General features: G+C 39.0%; 1 protein-coding gene across 6 annotated transcripts in view; it reads right to left on the bottom strand.

Moving 5' to 3' along the window:
* Nucleotides 1-20,874, bottom strand: part of clcn3 (chloride channel 3) — a 41,398-nt gene that overhangs the window by 18,656 nt on the left and 1,868 nt on the right. For 3 of the 6 annotated variants that reach the window (XM_034303758.2, XM_034303762.2, XM_034303760.2), the window contains exon 2: nt 11,332-11,507. In XM_034303758.2, the coding sequence (XP_034159649.1) occupies nt 11,332-11,491 (160 nt within the window). In that variant the 5' untranslated portion in view covers nt 11,492-11,507. Of the gene's footprint in view, nt 1-3,676; nt 3,914-9,399; nt 10,016-11,331; nt 11,508-20,874 lie in introns of those variants that run through there. The other 3 variants (XM_034303761.2, XM_034303759.2, XM_034303763.2) reach the window with 3 other exon arrangements.

Below are 20,874 nucleotides of genomic sequence, written 5' to 3'. Positions count from 1 at the left end.
ACTATATTGACTTCAATTAAAGGTTAGAATTCTCTGATATTTTCCATGTGTGACTAAGCTAATTATCCAAAGACAGTATTCATAACCATTTTACCAAGGGCACCCATAATTCTGAAACAGATGAGTAATCCCATTCCTTCCTTAATAGCAATTACAGAATCTCCCATGATACTACCCCAAACTCAATTTTGAGTAGTTTGGCTGATATAGATTTCAAATTCACCAGCACACATGCTTGCCATTAGTTTAATTAAACAGAGAACACAGGTGAAAGCACAGAGGCTGGAGAGGTCATGGGTTCAGTCACACCTAATGCCTGCTTTCACTGTGTCCTTGCACAAATGAGCTACTTAACCCTGTGCTTCAGTTTCCCTTTGCAGCACTGTTTAAAAAAAAAAAAAAAAAAATCAAGCAAAGCACTTTTACGTTTTCACTGCATGCTAGTTTCCTTGAACCCCACAGAATATGCTGCTATCAGAAGAACAACTCGGAACAAACAGTACAATATGAGACAGGAACGGGGTGAAAGTGATAACATCAACTCACAACTGTGTGTCTTTCTGAACACCGTCCAACACCACAGATGAGACAGATGAGTCACAGAATCTGAGTCGGATCAATACGAGGCGCTTTACACACAGACGGTCACACAGCTGTAAACACTGACAAGGTTACCTAAAGAACAAAACCATGGATGGAAAAAAATTCACTCTGTTTGGTGTAAGAGCTTAGTGCATATACACCCAAGCACTGTCGAATGCCTCAATCTGACTGCTCAGTGAACAGATTAAACAGTTTAGAAATCATATAATTGTTTATTTAGCATTTAACTTCTTTGCTATTCTTCAGCTCATTTCTTTTCACATAGCTTTTCAGTGCAGTCTCACGCATATGTCCAACGTCAAGTTTCTTCATGCAGTATCCTCATCCTAACACACACTGATTGGTTTTGTCTTGTTGAAGCCGATCTCTGTAGTCGTTATTTTCCAGCCTGGTTAAAAGTGCATTTTCTGGGCATTTTCCATTAAATTGTGTGTGACTGTGATGAACATTTAGTCCGAACTGCTAGCTAAAAGACTATCCTAGGTAAAGCTAAAGGCATACTGAACACGTTAATTAATCCCGTAAGTAAGGTCATATGAAACACATGCACGGGGCCACTGGTCACATTAAAAATCACATTAGGTTACTACTGAAGTGTGTGTTTTACAATATAAGAACAAAGCAGATAAAGCACACCTCCACAGAGAGATTTCGAGTTTTTATCGAAGCAGTGCTTTTACTGATGTTCCTCCTGCATTAAAGATCTGAGGGGAAATCGAACACAGAAACAGGTTTCACTTTACAAGCCAGACTGCAGCAGAAGAAATGACGATGCTATCACAGAGTAGGAGAGGAAAAGCTCACCACAGAACCTACAGCCTGAGACTCGATGAGGGTGAAGCTGAACCTGACATGCACATGATCACGCAAAAAACAGCAATGAACGACAATGAAGAAATCCCAACCATCTCAATCCCAACAACACAGCAGCTCTGCATATTGGTCATTAGTTGTTCTGAATGTTCTGGTTGTAAGAACAGAGCTGGAGGTTGGAATGTGACCTTCCTGAGCTCTTTCAGCACACAAGACATGTGACTGAACACACACACACACACACACACTCACCTCCCTCCACCAGGAACACATAGCTTACATCCTGCACCACAACAGCACAGCAGCACAAACCACTTTAATAAGCTAAAATTACAGATATACATATTACAGACCTAGCAGTGCATACTCCCCAAAAGTAAGTGCCCCCTCAGACAAGATATATGACAGAATGACTGAACATTGTCATATTTTTCTCAGTATAATCAAAGGAAATAAAAAATCTTGGATTTTAATAGCTGACCTGTTAAATTCCACAACCATGATTTTTACTTTTAGTCCAACTGAGTCGCCTTAGGGCTTAACTGACATTCACCAGAAAAACGGTCTAATCTATCAGGCTAGCTTACATGGCTAATGACCCTCTGGAGCAATGCTAGATAATACATTTACAGTACTGACATTTCTCTTTTTTTTTGGGCGGGGGGGTATCCACATACAACTGGGTGCCAAGGGGCTTCAGATCAGCGATGTAGGTCTCTAATGGATAACAATCATTGTGTATGAGGCTGCATTCAAAAATCAGACAATTAGTACACTATATAGGTGATATGTAACGAATAAAACACTTCGGGGGTGTGCCGTTATAGGAAAATAATCAACAACAGAGTGGTGATGTGGCCCAAAGCAAAGCAGAGAGGCAGTCTCCACCCAGAAGTGGATTATTTTCCAATAGCAGCAAGCATTTTATTCCTCTTATACCAGAGCAATTTGCCAAGGATTCATGAAACATGTTAGTTCCCATTATCATTGATGTTATAAAAGCAATAAACAGTTGCTCTTGCACTAGCCTCTTTCTCTTTTATTCTATCGCTTTATGCTCGTTACGTTACCGAGAAACCAAACCCTCGCTCCTGAAGACTCAGAAAATGTTAAACCTCTGACTGTTACAAAGCACTGACACTGGAGATACCTTCTAAAAATGCCAAATAAACATCACCTCAAAGAAAACTTCGCTAGAGCATCCGCTGCACAAGTCTCTGCGCAAGCTGTTACCATAGAAACGATAACATATTTGAACAAGCGCACTGATAGAAACCTGTTATTAACCTTTTAGCCAGCACTACTCTCAGAGCTGCTGTTACAGAAAAATCAATCAACATCTCCTGACCAATCAGAATCGAGGATTCAACAGTGCTGTGGTATAAAAGCCATTACCTCATGGCTTGAAGTGAATTCAGTTATTCGGCTTTGACCACTGATCAGTGTGTTAGACAATGGCTTAGCAAAACCCTCAGACTACACGTCATCATCTTCACACCCAGTTCACACTGGAGACCGGAGGAAGTGCACAGTGGGGATTAGTGTGATGGTGCCAAGCTCCGGATTCTGTGGATAAGTGTATACACACACACACGTGTATATATGTATATATATATATGTATATATATATATATATATATATATATATATATATATATATATATATATATATATATATATGAAATGATAACATGCAGGGAGGCTTGTGCATAAGCTGTAACTGGAAACCAGTGTGCAACAAGTCTCTCCTGTTGAACTGCTCATGAATTAATGAATGCATGCTGCAGACGCAGTACACTGATTCAGTCATTCATTCATCGGCTGGATTTGCAGGGGTCTTCCAGCACACCCAGAAAACATTACAACACACACACGCACACGCGCGCACGCGCACACACACACACAGAGCTTTCCTTGTCTCTAGGGAAGAGGCCCAGGCCGTGAAGTCAGGAAAACAAGACATGAAACATTGAAACACCACACACACACACACACACACACACACACACACACACAATGGTGCATTTTCAATGCAGGACTACACATCACGTTTAAGTGCTGTTACCAGGCGCGTGCACGTTCTCTCACAAGCACGCGCGCGCTGAATGGTAGCACGGCCAAGGTTAGTGAATTATTAACAGTAAAGCACACACGCATACCCATAGTGCGCAGTGCTGGACGCTAACCTGCTAACAGCTAACGGGCTAACGGCTAAATTACAACCCCAAAATCGGGAAGACAACTCGGACTCGGTCGGTACCTCTCATGCGGATCTCCTGCAGGGGAATCGTGTCCCCTCCGCCGTCGTAGGGTAAATACGGGTCCGCGGATTCGTCCTCCATTACACTGCCTGGAGCTAGCAGGTTACCCTCTACATAAACCTGCCGGCTGCCATGTTTACCAGCCGCAGTCAGTCTCTCTCTCTCTCTCTCTCTCTCTCTAACACACACACACTCACACCCGGACCGTGTGTGTGTGTGTGTGTGTGTGTGTGTGTACCCCCTCCCACTCTTTCCCTTGTGCACTAGTTTGCTCCCCCTCCCTCGCTCCCTCCCTCCGCGAGCGCTTCTTCCTCACTAGCTGACGGTTGGGGGATAATCGTGATGATGTCATCGGGAAGAAAGGCCGCGTCCCAAACCGCGGACTCGAACCTACCATTTCGCCAATTCATGGTGATAATGCACGAAAAGCAACAGCATTTTAATGTGCTCCATGGTAATGTAAGATACATTTCGTATACCATTTTCACACATATGTGGACCTTCATATAACTTCCACACCCTCACTATACACGGTAATGTGATTTTGAACAAAGCCAGAGATAAGCCGGTTGCTATGGGGTTGCTGCTGGACGAGTCCATTGAGTAACAATCCGGGGGAGGTACGAACTCTAAATCGGTTTATTATTTTTCGCTAGGCGAGCAACTAGGCGATTGGATAATGGTTAGTGTAGTGTTAGCAAGAGAAGTTTTTAGATACGTATGTCTTAATGTGCCACTCTTCAAACACAGTAGCAATAAAAGCTGATCCGAGCTCTGGGAACATGCCATCTGTGTGTACAGTGACTTGCATTAATATTCCTTCAAATGAACACATTTTGTATAAATCATTGTTAGGATTACATATATATATATATATATATATATATATATATATATATATATATATATATATATATATATATATATATATATTGTGTGTGTGTGTGTGTCATGAATCTACACAAAACAGGTCATAATATTGAAGTGGAGAGAAAAAAAATTATTAGCTTGCAAAATCATTTACAAATAAAAACTCTGTTATGACTTTAAATATTCAAACCCTGTTACTGTGACACCCCTAAATCACATCCATCCATCCATCCATCTATCCATCCATTTTCTGTACTGCTTATCCTACACAGCGGCATGGGGGAGCCTGGAGCCCCGAGGCACAGGGCGGGAGACACCCTGGTCAGGGTACCAACCCACTGCAGGGCATAATCATACACACGCACACATACACACGCACACCACACACACACACACACTACAGACAATTTATAGATGCCAATCAGCCTACAATGCATGTCTTTGAACTGTGGAGGAAACCGGAGTACCCAGAGGAAACCCCCAAAGCACAGAGAGAACATGCAAACACACAGGGCAGAGGTGAGAATCGAATCCCCAGCCCCGGAGGTGCGAGGCAAACGTGCTCAATATAAATACACCTGTTCCAGGAAGAGCCTGAGAGGTTGTTAGAGAACATACTTATATACCATAGAGAAGTATTATATCCATTATTTAAAAAAGTCAGAGAAGCAACCAAGAGGCATAACATAACATAACAAAAATTAGTGTGCATATAGATATACACTCACTGTCCTCTTTATTAGGAACACCTGTACACCTGCACATTGACTCAGTTATCTAATCAGCCAATTGTGTGGCAGCAACACACTGCATAAAATCATGCAGATGCAGGTCAAGAGCTTCGGTTAATGTTCACATCAAACATCAGAACGGGGAAAATGTGATCTCAGTGACTTTAACCATATCATGGTTATTGGTACCAGAAGGGCTGGTTTGAGTGTTTCAGAAACTGAAGTACAGTTTGAGTGAGTCTGTGCCTATTGATAGCCTCAGATTCCTGTTCTTAGCTGACAGGAGTGGAATCCAATGTGTTGTAGGTCTTCCACCTCAAGGTTCGATGTTTTGTGCATGCTGAGATGCTTTTCTGCTCACCATGGTTGTAAAGATTGACTATATTCTTCCTCTGGCTGATAGGGTAACTGCATGAATGTGCAGGTGTACAGGTGTTCCTAATAAAGTGGATGGTCAGTGTACATTGAGGTCTTTAATATTCATATTCATATCCATGGTTGTGGCATGACAATTCACAAAACATGCTTCAAACTCTGCTGGGAATATTAATTTACAGTGGCTTTGGGCACAGCGGTGCTTTGTAGTGATTTGAATCATTTCAGAATATAAATACTAGAAATACATAATAATACTTTAGTTCTTCTAAGAAAATACAATTTCCTCTGAGGACAATGAAACAAAAAGGATATGGTAAGTGTGTATGGGGAATATACAAATATGTGGTGTTGTAAAATCTATTTATCTGTACGATAAATGTCTTTTTTAATAGTATACTAAACACCCTTTAAAGGTGCAATACTTGATTTTTAAAAATTATTTACTTGTACAAATAACCTGGAAGATATGTAAAACATGATTTAAAAAAACAACAACAACAACAAAAAAAAAACCCAATGGATAAAGCTGTGGCCTTAGCAAAAGTTTATATAGCCACTGAGAAATCCTGTTTGGAAAACTGACTTCCGGTCCAGAATGCTTGTTTGTGTTTGGATGTGCCTCTTGTCAGTCATATAATAGACACTCTACAGGCCACCTAAGGGGCGGAGCTTCACAAACATGGGCGGGAATGAGGGAATGTGAGCTCAAGGAGTTCACATTCTCAAAAAATCATTCAAATGTCAAACCCACCTAAACATTAGAGAGCTAATGTTAAAAAAGACTAATCATACCTAATGCACCTTTAAATGAAGAAAATGCTGTTATTTTTTCTTCCTTTTTTGTCTTATTTGTCTTTTTGGTCTATTAGTCTATTCATTTTGGTGCATTAATCTTCCTCCCAGCAGTGTTCAAATTACTGAACCTTTTTGAATGAATCTTTGACAAGTGGGAGGAATAAATCTTTTACATCCACTAGTACATTTCAAAGATTTATTTTTAAGATAAGATTTATTTTTCAGTGATTTGTGTGTTGCACATTACTGATTTACAGGCTACAACTTTCTGTCACTTATCAGTAAGAAAAGGCACAAAATATTCCTTTAAGTGTGTAATGAAAATACTGTGGAACTTCAAACAAAAGATGGAGGTTGACAAATGTACATGGTGGTACAAGAAAGGTGTGTGTAAAGGGGATTATTAAACAACTCTACATCCTGAAAAGGCACCTGCACTGCACCACCTGCTATCTCACACACAAACAGAAAGATAGAAAGATAGATAGAGAGAGAGAGAGAGAGAGAGAGTTATTGCCTGCCTTCTAATCTCAATAATGGCCAGTATTAGCAATAATATTCTACAGTGAAGCAACAAGCACTAACAGCAGCATAACCTTATTTTCAAAGCAATTTCCACATCAGATGTGCCTCCTCCATAATTTTAATATTTGAATATTCTCTACAGTTAATGAATGGATATTCAGTTAAGCGCTATAAGAAATATTGTCTTTAACACCGCAGCACTGTACTGTAGTTTAATATTGCGAATTGAGATTTATTTGTATTATATACGGAATAAAACACTTGGGTGCATGTTGTTAGAAAAATAATCAACGACAGGGTGGTGTGATGTGTAGTTACTGTTACCACTTCGATGTTGTTTATTTTCCAATAACAGCATGTCCCAATGTGTTTTATTCCTCAAATACCACAGCAATTTACCAACACAAACCAATCTTTTACGTGGTAAAGAACGACACTTCATACTTTTTATACTCGTTTTTAGTCACGTTTAATGTTGTGGAACGTACATAAAACATTGTCATGTACGTTATAGCAGTTATAAACAGTCATTCCCTCACCTCTTTCTGCACAAACGCCTCTGTCCTGAAGACCTTCCCATGTTGGAAAACTTAAAGTTACAGCTTTACCTCTGACTGTTACAAAGCACTGAGACTCCATCCAAAAATGTCTGCTCACAGAAAATGCTACCATATGAGCAATTACACATTTCTTTAATCTGTTTAAATGGAGTGTCCACCATAAATCCCTGTTTATGAGCTGTTACTCTAGAAAAGATACCAGGTTAAACCAAGGGCTAATGCCATGCTGAAAATTAATCCACATTATCTGATAAAGGGGTGGGGTGTTGAGAAAATACGTTAAATAAAATCACCACGTGATCTAAGGGACGGTTAAATATAGAATCACAACGATCTCAATGATTACGTTAAACACCCATGAATAAGCGTTTGGCACTGTCATAAAATACTTCAGGGGTGTTGAAACCCAAAATCCACCTCCCCATCTACACCTCTGTAGGAAAATGTATATGTATTATTTATTTACCTTGTTGTGTTATCTTGCTTTCATATCAACTGCCCACTCCCACCTGTATGAGAGTAAATAACACCATTGTCTGCAAAAAATATTCCCGGACGTGCCGTTTCTTTTTCATCTTTTCTAACCAACTTCATGTGGGCGCAGGGCTTCCACGCAGGCCCTAAACAGTGATTTCAGTATTCAAAACCTGGTGCCTCAAATGGTTAACTGGGTATTTAAATACCACTGCACTTCCCAATTTCCAGATAACACTCTGTTTACATCAATAACAGTAAATATAACAATATAGATATATCATAACAATTAATTCCTATTAATTAATACCGTCAACAGCTCAACCACACGCTGAAGAAACTTTACAGATTGTTCCTTTAAGCAAGAACGTTGCTCATTTTCTGCAAACCTTGTTCATTAGAACAAGTATTCGCTTTCTAAGGAAAACACACCCGGAAATATTTACAGAACAGTGCAATTTTATCAAACGTGCAGTGCAGCAGACTATAATTCCTATTCTAAAGGATCTATATCCCAATTTATGTTAAAGCATCAAAGGCTTATTTGCATAGCCTATAGACTCCTTACCTTTACATTACATTCCTACAAACCAGATGAACCAGACAGCCAGCCTCCCACAACCCTTAGCTTTAACAACAGAAAAATGAAAAATAGAAGAATAAGCCGGTAGGCTGTGCAGAGATAAAAATCGCACATAATACATACTTAATACACTTAAATGCATCCAGAGTTTCAGAAAGCTTGACAGTTGCTTTCTGGTGATTCGCAAAACAAATAAGCCAAAGGTGAGTACATTTTTAAAATGTCAGATTCACAACATTATTGTGAAGGTCATGGCCTATTGTCCGGATGACCACAGTGTTGTTCATCATCCCAAACAGGATCGCACCAGCAGCTGTGTTACGAGACCAGAAGAAACTTCAAGGCCACTGATGTCCACTAGACAGTTAAAACTAAACTCAGACTGCTACATGTGGGTGGACAGAATGTTAATATAAAAGCGTGAGTGAGGTCCAAGCTGACTACACATATTCAAGGAAACTAGCCTCCTATCTAACCCCTATGTTGCCAGGTAACCATACTCTGGCTGTGATGTCACCCATCAGTTTGGTCAATCCAGCACAGCTAGTTCACCTCAAGATCAAGTGACACCATGACTCACACACTCCAACACATCTGCTCTCACGCTTTCACTTAAAAACACTCACAAAACTCTACACCTGCGAGTGACCACCCCAGACCCCACATCATGCTAACATTTAATTATATCCACCAACAATTCCCACGCCCACACACACGCACTCTGTCTCACACACCACTATTCCATAACCTTCTGGAATAAAGAGAGCTGTTAAACAAGTTCTTCAGCTGTTGTCAGTGTTACATACTTCTCCTGGAGTGGCACGCAGTCTGGTCCATTCCGTCACCCGGAACCATGTCACTGGTGACTTGCTTTCCTCGACACACACACACTCAGATATCATCCCATGTTGTTTCTCAATGTGCCCTTCGACAAACTTTGACATCTGGAGTGTGACTCGAGTGCCTTGTCACACAAGTAAGCTTCCAGCTCAAGGGCAGCCAGAGAGAATGCAGCAAGCGGATAGGGCAGAGATTGTTGAGTGACGGTGTAAAGCGACACCCCTCAGTTGCGCAAGCACAAAGGCTGGGCCATGCCTGGGATCCTGTGAACAAAGGCTCTGCTATGCGCTCGTTGGTCTGCTGATGAATTATCAACTTAATGAGGAGCCAAGCCTTACATAATTCCTAAAGCACAACTGCATTGTTGGAAAAATACTTTGAGAGTGTGGAATTATAAAGGTCTAGCTGACAATTCTGTGATTTTAACATAATGAGCCCTCAACTCAAAACCAATGCACACATGTAACCAAATTAGTGTAATTTGTTTTACCTGATTTTTTAAAACCATATTACACATTCACATTCAGTGTTATCGTTAAAGGTTCCTATATAAAAGACCTTTAAAAGATCCCCTATATGTCAATTGAAGAACCCCTAGGGCTTCTAGGTTTAACCTTTTCCCCTAAAAGCGTACAGTTTTGTTACTTTTTAAAAGTTCAAGTGCAGCTTTGTACACTAAAATAATTCAGTGTATTTATATGTAGTCACAATCAGTCAAGATTTCCCAGTAATTGAGAAACTTGAGACAGGAAGTAAGTAATTATGGGACAAGTTTAACTACACCAATGATCCAGCACTCAGCCCCAGACATATGAATTTTCAAATGAACAGTTTCAACTTGGTAACTTTCTATTCAATATAAGCAGATGTGCTGTTTGAGGGCAGCAAGGACGCAATGTAGTGTCTCTCTCTGAGTGAATGCGTTATAATGTATTAGTGTGGACACCTACACAGAGCTCTGTGTTGTAAGCAAACACAGAATGAAGACACTGTGTATGTAAGAGAAGACAGAGGAGTCTTGTAGTCTGACCCGCCTCAGCAAACTCAATTGTGCCAAAAGAACTTTGAGCTAAAAGAATCAATTAGATACATAAACACCAAACCAACTCGCACAGCTACTGCACTGATGAGCACACGCCCTTTCTGTCAGCATTGGTTACTGTGTCAAAATCTTACTCAGTTAAAGGGAGATATATGGACCCAAAACCCTTCTTGAATAAAAGTCAAAAAAGTATCTATAATTAGATTTAAATTCAAGTATTCAGGATTGACCACGAGTTCATTAAGCCTGACCCTGCATAGCTAGCAGCTAGCTCGATAATAAATCAGTCATCAGTAAAAGTATTTTAAAATGAAAATGTAAGAAGTAAAAAGTAAGTTTTTTTCTCTTGTAATTTTACTTAAGTTTGAGGACAAGTATTCAATTATAATAATATTTGTATTATTAAGTACAAGTGTTAGTACTTGAGTACAGTAACAAAGGAATATTACTGAAGTATTCTCCACCCCGGATATTTGTGTGATGTCAGAGAAGTCTGATCTCAGCCAAATTTCCTGGTAAGTGGTAAGTGTAAACAAAAGATATTGACATTTTCTGACACATTTGTCCGTGACCTGCTTTAGGCCAGAAGACTGAAATGTAAACCAAACAAAACTTTACACAAACCTGTAATATTTACTGCAAAGAAAATATTTGGATTCTGTACAGTTCACAAAACCTATAAGATTCTACGAATGTGAGCAGAAAAAGGGCTGTGAGTGTGAAACGAGGAATCCACCAGAAATCCCAGGAAATTCAAACTGGCTTTATATCAGGTGGATGGGTAGCTGGATGAATGGATGGATGATTGGTGGATGGACTGATTGGATGAACAGATCGACTTGTGACAGGCTCGCACCTGGCGAAGCGTCTCCGTCGAGCAGGTTGTCGTCCTCAGTGGTGTGGAAGTCCATGATGACGCCGGCGCCATCCAGCAGCTCCTCGTCACTGCTGGCGCTGGTGATGCTGTTGTAGCTGTTCCTGCAGTAGCCTCTGTTAAACAGCTGCTCCGACTCCATTTAGATGTGTGGCACCCTGAGAACCCCAACACACACACACACACACACACACAAAGATGTTTAAGACTTGGTTAATATATTAAGGCTTATATTTTTGAGCAGCATTTAACAGATAGGTCCTTTTATGCTTTGTAAGGTGAAGACCAGCTATTACTGAAACAAAGCTGGCTAAATAAGATCCTTCAAACTGAAACATAAAGGCAGACACACAAAGCTACTTGATATAGTTAGTGTTTTTTTTTCCACACCTGTGAGAGTGAATAGCTGTCATTCTGTGCTAAAGTCACTTGATCCTCTATTTTATTCACATTGTTATATATACACATACTGTAATCTTAATATCTAATCTGTAACATGATTAACTATTCACTGATTTAAGCTCTTTCTAATTCTAGTCTGTGACAATGTTTCGTCAGTGTGAGTGACTGCTGAGTCATTTCCAATTCAGTACATGATCAATCCTTCAAAGTATGAAAGATACATTTAAAGCTGGTTATGAAATAATACAATGCAAATGTTCTGTATCATATGTACAATGCCATACCATGCTATTTCATTCAGTATTGTGTAATAATTAGATTTTATTTTTTAAATTATTAGCTTTAAAGAGTGGCAGACCACGCCCCGTTCATTAGGATTGGCAGCCAATCGTTTTTCACTGGGACTGACCACCACGCATACCACGCCCCCTTTACTGAGATGGACAGGCACAGAAACCACACCTCCTTTACTGAGACTGATGAGCACAGATACCACACCACCTTTACTGAGACTGACGAGCACAGATACCACACCACCTTTACTGAGACTGACGAGCACAGATATCACACCACCTTTACTGAGACTCACAGGCACAGACACCATGACTCCTTTACTGAGATTGACGAGCACAGATACCACACCACCTTTACTGAGATTCACAGGCACAGACACCACACCACCTTTACTGAGATTCACAGGCACAGACACCAAGCCTCCTTTACTGAGATTGACAGGCACAGATGCCACACCCCCTCTACTGAGATTGACAGGAACAGAAGCCATACTTCTTATACTGGGACTGACAGGCACAGAGGCCACAAGTTTCTGTCAGGACACATATGAGCCACATACACTCAAGAGTGTGTGAGGTTTTGGCATGATCAAATGATCAATTTGTATTTTTTACACTGAATATTGCAAACTTTAATATATATACTACTACAATCCAATATAAAATCTGACAAATACAATGTAAAAATTGTACACAAATTCAGAAATTCAGACTTGGTGTGTGAAAAACTGGGTGAAAAAATTGCCAATCAAAGTTTTGTCTCCAACTTAAAAACTGAAGCTACCACCACCACCTACACCACACACCTATGACACTAAATAATAGTAATACATTAGTAACAGAGATGTACATCTTTATCAATGTGCCACTTCAGTTTACCAGTTTCTTGGTGATCACGTTCCAACTTTTTCCTCATACACACTGTTTCGAACTGAATTTTTTAATCTTTACCACCCCGAATTAATCTGATTTGGATGATGGTAGAAACTCAAAAGCATTGACAGCCGAGCAGTGACTCAGCATCATCCCCTACTGGAGATCAAATCTCACCTGAGCCTGAGACTTTATGTAAGCAACCTTCAATCCATCTCTCTGTCTCCCTCTCTCTCTCTCTCTCTCTCTCTCTCTCTCTCTCTCTCTCAGCACAGTGAAGCTGCTCTCACACTAGGTGATCTTTTCTTTACTGCCGATGCATGTTGTACATCTAATCCTATTTTTAAACCCCTTTAAAATGCACTGCCAAATGCTTTTTTTTTAACGTACTGACCAATCAAGTCACAGCTCAGAGGCAAGCGAGAAACACAAACATGGAGGAAAGGGTGACAGTGACAAAATTTATCTTCTTGGTGAGCGGATATAAGGAAATTTACAATATGTTGAATCGATATCATTCAACTGCCAATTTTCGAAAGTTGCAGTGTAAATAAAAATAACATTTTTGGTACTTTCACTGGTACACAATGTGACACCCCACTTTAGCTGTGGCTGCATGTCAAGTCACACAAGTAGGTGCTGCTCTCTTGATTTTCTTCCTCCAAAGCTACAGCAAAGCCAAACCACCTCCTCATCGCCTCATCGAGTTAAACCAAACTTTATTTTCATCTGCATTACTGGTAATAATAAATCTAATCTAGACAGCAAGCTAATTAAGTCAGTTAACTGATACTAGCCAGGACTGGTTATAGTGTGTATGTCGCATGAGCCAGTTTTTCATATCAGCACTTTTTCTGTTAAAAAAAATCAGCCTCAGTGTTCTCATGGCACGACAGTTACTATTTTCTGCTACACCATTCAGGTAAACAGTCATTACACAGTAAACTGCCCTTCTGAGATGTCCAACGCCTCCTTTTACATAAACATGATGATTGCAATCATGAGCTATTGTCAAAAGCTGAAAACTGACACAGAACCACATTCTCTGAACAGCTACTTTATGAATTAAACAGATAAAAGAGTAATTACTAAAAATGTGCTATAAGCACAGAAAAAGCTCAGATCTAATAGCAGATCATATTTCAAACGCTTACAAGTAAATTCAGTGGGCGGATGAAAAGTGAGTCAATATTCATCATCAAGTCTCTCTGCGGCTGTAATCACTCATCTTAATGCTCTCCAAGAACAATCTAGAGCCTGACTCTTGGGAGAGATTATTTCCCAAAAGCCCCTTCTCTCTCTCTCTCTCTCTCTCTCCCTCTCTCTCTCTCTCTCTCTCTCTGAGAGATGGACCATGACTCATCATGTGAAGCCTTAGAGTCACAAGCCTAAACTGGAACTAGTTCAATAAGAATAACGGGAATAATTCTACAATGTGCAGTGCCTACTTTCTGACGTTGATGCTTTCATGCAGATCTTGTGATCAGAATCTTTAAAAAAAAAAAAAAAAAGCCCAACATTTTTCTACAGTGGATTTCTCTCAGGCCAAACATGAGCCACACACACACACACACACACACACTCAGAGTGTGTGAGGATTTGGCATGATCTAATGAGTCGTGATGTAACATTTAGCTGTGTAACACTAGGTGAAAAAAGTTTGATCACAAGTTCAAAAGTTTGAATGTAATTCAATTCAGTGTCATACGTATAGCGTTTATAACAACAGACATTGTCACAAAGCAGTTTTACAGATATATGGATGTATATTTAGATCCCAAATGAACAAACCAGAAGTGATAGTGGCAGGGAAAAACTCCCTGAGACCTCATGAGGAAAACACCTTGACTCAAATGGGAACCCACCCTCTTCTGGGTGCCACCAGATAAAGGGATTATAAACCATTACAGTATAGAGGTGTAGAAGAGTAAAGCCAAACTGTACTAAGTGTGTTGGAAGGGTGTTTGGTTTAAGCAGAATGTGAAGAGTCCTGGGATGAACAAAGGACAGTGTTAATGAACACAGCAGCAGCTCTTATGTACAAATCTACACTATAAAAGTGAGACTTGGGAAAAACTGTTTTAGGAAGGTGCAAATCTTTATACTAACCACGTGGAATAATCAGCATCACATCAGTCAAAAAAAGACAGAGCCTGAATTTTTGATTAAAACACATTAAACACTAGGCTACAATGATTACAAATGTGGCAAGATTGAAGAAATGGAGAACACTAATCTATGGTGATCTTCTGATAATGAAAAAGTCTAAACACTAACAGTGTGGCTATACGAGGGACATAAAATGAATCCCGCCACCCAAATTGCCAACCCAAGTCTGACCTCAAATCACATCTATGAGAGCTCCATTACTCCTGTGTAATTCATATAGACTTAATTACATCATCAGACTCAAGATCACCTGTCATCCTCCTCATTTCTTTCAACATTGGGGAAAAAAACTAGTGATTTTCCTGCTCACAGCCTGAAAAGATGAAAAAATGCCATAGTTGGGTTTATGAGTTCTGTTTTCACTCATATTTGCTTTAAATTTGTGTTAAAACCATTCAGAGGACTAACTATAAACAAATAATCAGATAACTCTAAATATCATTAATTTCCACAGACATGATCTTCTCGATTACTTAGTGTCCATGTGATAGCTTCTCTGTTGTTTTCCAGTCAATGATCTGTCACTTGCTTCTACTTTAAATAGCGACCACAACACTACATATTAAAATTTCCTGTGAACCAAAGACACTCTGTAAGATGAACTATAGAGCACCTACAAAGCCAACACATCATACATTCATTTATTCGTCTTCAGTAATGGGATCCTGGTCAGGGTTGCTGTAAACAGTAATGTCATTATTCAGTAATAGAACAATTCAGCTTGAGGGCACTCACCTCACTTCTACTTCTCAAAATGAATGAAAAAGCCATCTGAGCCAGCTCTAGATCAGTTGAAATGTTTAAAGCATGAAATTTAATTAATTTAATTCAATTCAAGCTCTCTGGCAATCAAAGTAAGCTGTAACAAGACTGACCCCTGACCAGCACCACTTTAACAGAGCAGGACAGTTTTAACCCAGCCAGAGGAACCTCGGCTCCGGCGTGAGGAACGGAGACAGAAACCATTAATACCCGTCAAGCTGATTCACACAGAAGGGGAGAATTACTTTTCCTCCAAAAGCAACACAGTGTAAACGAAGCCCATCTCAATTACGAGCCTGAATTCAGTCTAATCTTTAGCACAGCTAAACCTGCACAGTCATGGTTAATGCATTATACAGCACAAAAACACAGATGTACAACTGATTAGGGTTTTTCCCTCCAAAAGGAAACTTATTTAGGTTTTAATCCCACCCTTCAGAGCAACATTAACTGTAACTTCGGGGAGGTAACAGTAAATCGGCTTCATGTTGGGCAGCATCACACCACCCTGCTGTTGATTACTGTTCTATAACAGCATGCCCCCATGTAAGGCTGGGTGATATGTCAATATCAGATATTAATATCGTGATAAATTACGTCATAATGCACTTTTTGTATTGTGTATATTGTGATATCTCTTTATTACATATTTATTGCATTTTTTAAAAATATTTTCAAACTGTAAGAAGCTGATGTTAAAAATTTGTGCTTCATGTTTAACAGGTTTTTACTTTTTTTTTCAGTGTGAATTCTTTATTTCAAAAATTAAGTTTTTTAATTAAAATGTAATTTAATTGATCTGCAGTGTTTTTTATAAAATAAGTAAACAAATTAAATGTCATAATTTTTTATTAATAATAAATAAATGTTTTATTTATAACAGTTTTTTAAAAATAAAGTGAAATGTATTATAAATGTGTTTATTAATGATAAACAACTATATTATTATTTATAACACTATTTTTAATGCAACACTACTGTATTGCTGGAAGATTGTGAGCAAACTGTATGGTGATACATATCATGCACTTTAGAAATGACTTTGAGAATCTTGATATGATGTTTCTGACATCTCGCTCACCCCTACCCGTAAGTGTTTTACATATTGCTCACTGCTAGCAGTGAACACAAATCACATTTTATTATTAAAAAAAAAAAAATCCCAAAATGAACTGTGGGGAATAGTTTACACTGCACAAGTAAGTTTTCTTCACACTGATCCTTTTCTGAAATAAACAATATTGCAAATGTAGTCCATTGGAATTCTGAATTTGAATTCGTATTCAAATCCAACCACACTGAAGAGGTGACAAAGAAACCCTGTGTGATGTTCCAGAGCAAACTAACCTGCAGCTGAATTACCATTTCAACATGACGCTCTTCCATAACAAAACATTACAAATGTAGAAATTAATTCGAGTTATAAATCTGAGCTCAGCTGAATCCATACTGAACAGTTAAAGCCTAAGATCAGTACAGCTCCAGTCAATCATCATTAATGCTTTATTGTAATCCACTCAGGGACACGACGTTTGTCCTGCCTGATGTATTCAGAGGACACATCATCAGCTACAACCTCCACCGTGAGTGATGATCATTTCACCATGGCAACCCAGGAGCAGTGAGGAGGCGAGAGTGAGAAAAGGTGTGTAAAGGGATTAGAGAGGCGCCTGATGAAGCAAGGCAACGTTACACACCGCCCGATTGATCTACTTTCTCCTCCGTGCTGGAAGAACGATATCGTATTTCACCCACTTTCACGTAGGCGTGTCATTATTTGGCATAAAGGAACGAGTCCGAGTAGCACACGGCTGTATTTTGACTGAAATGTGAGAATGTGGTCAACCTTTTCATGCAGTATTTATACTGTTTCCGCTGCTGAGACTGATAGAGTTGCAAAACATCACCTGAAAATTCGGCCCACCTCTTATCATGGAGGTATAACCTGGGTCAGAGATGAATCAGCAGATTCAGAACCACCTGAAATACACATCAGCAGCACGAATAATAATCAAGCAGCACAAACATGACCTTAACCACAGATTCAGGCAAGATACTGCGAGTGTACTGATGCACAAAATTCACATTTGATACAATATGGTGGTGTCTTGATACAATATTCAATACAACAAAATAAGCAGTGCCTGAATATGTGCCTTAGGTTTCCATTTTCAACTGACTGCAACATTATAAAATATTCAGCATTATAAAATGATATAATACAAACACTGGGCATTAGAATATAACTAAATTAAACATGGCTAATTAAACTTTAAAATTTAAATGGTTAAACTTTAACTCTGGCCAAGCATTCGTTGGTGTCCAGGGTTGCCAGTTCTCAACAAAATGTCCATTCCACCACAACTACATCTCTAAAACTATACACAAATAGACCTGAAATTAGCCCAAATATTTCGAGTACTGGAAAAGGGGAATGCATTTTGCTTCTTTTCTCCCCCAAAATCTTCAATCCCAATTTTTGGTGTTAAAAAAAAAACAACAACAAAAAAAAAACTACAACCCTGGAAAGCCTGTTAGCGTGACAGTAAAGAAGGCGTGTCTGAAGTCACACAACTCTCTGTAGCTCAAACGTGTTTTTCTCCTCTATACTGAGTAGAGTCTCATATCTGCAGCAGTGACATTCGTAACTGCCAAGCGATCAAATTGTGTCTTGTATCGAATGATATGATACGCCGTATTGTCACTATGTAAAACATCCCATCCAAAACACTTCAGCTGAAATCTGGAGAGCTGAAGCAACAAGATGACACACATGCATGAGTAAGAATTATTCAAAGTTATCTTAAATGTAATGAAAATTTACAGATATTCTTATACTGAAACTTTTGATAAGCTTTTATAGCTTTTCTAATGACGGTAATTGCATTTAATGCAGTAAACACACCCTCACTTGTTAGAATTCTGACCAATGAACTCGTCTGGTCCGAGCTAAAGCTGTAACTTGAAGTTTTCCAGTACAAGAAAGTCTTCAGAACTGATGACATTGCACTTTCTGGTTTCTCAGGTTGTTCTTAATAAATTAAGAATGAATTTAAAAAAAGTAGAGACAGCACTGATCCAATTCCCTGAATCGGTTTCGGGCCAGGACCAACAAAAATGGTGGATCGGATAAAAAAAGGGAATGAACACAACACAACCCTGTAACAAATACTAAAGATTGGGTTTGAAAAAGATTCTTTAGAACTGGAACAATTTTTTATTATATTCATAATTTATACTTTTATTATATTAGCAATGTAAGTGTTTTTGTGTGTTTTTTTAACTGTGATTTTGTTTAAGTCGTGTGATTAGCTATGCATTGTTTCCTGTATACCTTTAAGCGAATCAGTTAAAAAAATCTTTCTAAAGCTTAGTATTTTTTTAAAGAATAAATATTGGATGGATATCAGCTGATAAAAGGTTTCAGTATCAGTACCGGAAAAAAAAATCATGCCAGCCCTAGTAAAAGTTATAATTGTTGGCAAATTACGGGAATATAATCCGATCAAGGTGGTAACAGTAGCTCCACTTCGCATCGAGCTGTACACATCACACCACCTCGCTGTGGATTATTTCTCGAAAACAGCACACGTTTTTTTTATTTCTTACAAATATTTAAAAAAGCACAAGGAAACCAAACTTCACACCAAGCCATTCTCAGAAGCACTTCTGATGACGCAGTGAAGAAGACGTACTGCATTCTAAAGCAGTGGCAGGAAGCTTTGACATGGTAGTGTGTACATATATGTGGAGGATATCTCCATGTCTGTTATGTTGTAATTATCTCCCTGACATGCATTAATGTTTGGCCCTATCAAAGCTTTCCTCTGTATGCACAAGATTTGAACACATTTGTTGTACTGTATTTATCCATGTGTTGTGTTTATGTTATCAGCAGGTTGCCTAAAGCAAACTTTTTCTCCTGCTGAGCAATATCCATCTTTCCTCCTAGTACACATCCATCTTTGTCATATCTGTTTATGTGCACTATATATCACACACCATTGATTGCTTTTGCACACTTCAATGAGCAACAGTAAGCAACATGGCTGCCTCTAAATTAACGGCTAAAGGTTTAGCGAGATAGAGAGCTAACATGCATTATAATCATGCTATGGCTACAGAATTCAATCTCATATGCATTACTTGCTCACTTTTCATAAACAATAAAGTTGAAACACAAATGCAGGCGCTGTGTTGTGTGTTTCTGAGCTGTGTTGTGTGTTTCTGAGCTGTAAAGTGGCTCGTGCATACAGAGAGGCACATCTCGACACTTGTGTAATCCCACACATGAATCATGGACATTCTCATCAATTTCAGGTGTACTGCCAATATTGTCACAATATGCTTAAAAGAATTACGCATCACAGAACGTAGTGTGGAAATTCAGCATCCTGTAAGTCTGTGTTAAACATGAAAGAGCTGCGTGAAACCGCAGAACTACCGAAGCAGTATTCAGTGATCTTTTATAAATACAGTAGAGCTGACAAGAAGTATGCATCACATGACTTAGGGTGGAAATTTGCCCCCTGAATGGGTGTTAAATGTGCGAAATAAGAAAAAGCTGTATGAAACCACAGAACAGACAAAATAACAATAAAACTCCAGACAGAGAAGGTGACTGAATAGTGCATATGGATGATAATATAATACTAAAAGATCAATGGACGAATTTTTTTTTTTTTTAAAGAAAATCTGTCTGATTAGGTCAAGAGGAATTATACATTCCAGGAGAACCTAAAGGATTATGTGCTACAAATAGTTAATGTGCTACAAATAGTTAATGAGTCTAGGGGTCTAAAGTACTATTTGGGTTGGGATAAGATTTTTCTGGACATATGTCTGTTATGTAATGTTGCTGCAAGATTTCTGTAGTAATTGTGACAGATTTGCTTGGGATAAGTGATCTCTATACAAAATCACAGAGACGGGAGTGTCATCATGATGCATGCATGGTCACCACACTAAAAAACTCCATGCACACTACATACAGCTCATTTTAATACAAACTGACTCTTTTGACCGT

The sequence above is a fragment of the Pangasianodon hypophthalmus genome, chromosome 4, assembly GCF_027358585.1.
Source record: "Pangasianodon hypophthalmus isolate fPanHyp1 chromosome 4, fPanHyp1.pri, whole genome shotgun sequence".
Classification (NCBI taxonomy): domain Eukaryota; kingdom Metazoa; phylum Chordata; class Actinopteri; order Siluriformes; family Pangasiidae; genus Pangasianodon; species Pangasianodon hypophthalmus.
Note: the sequence above shows the minus strand (reverse complement) of the source record. Positions and strands in the feature narration are given on the sequence as shown.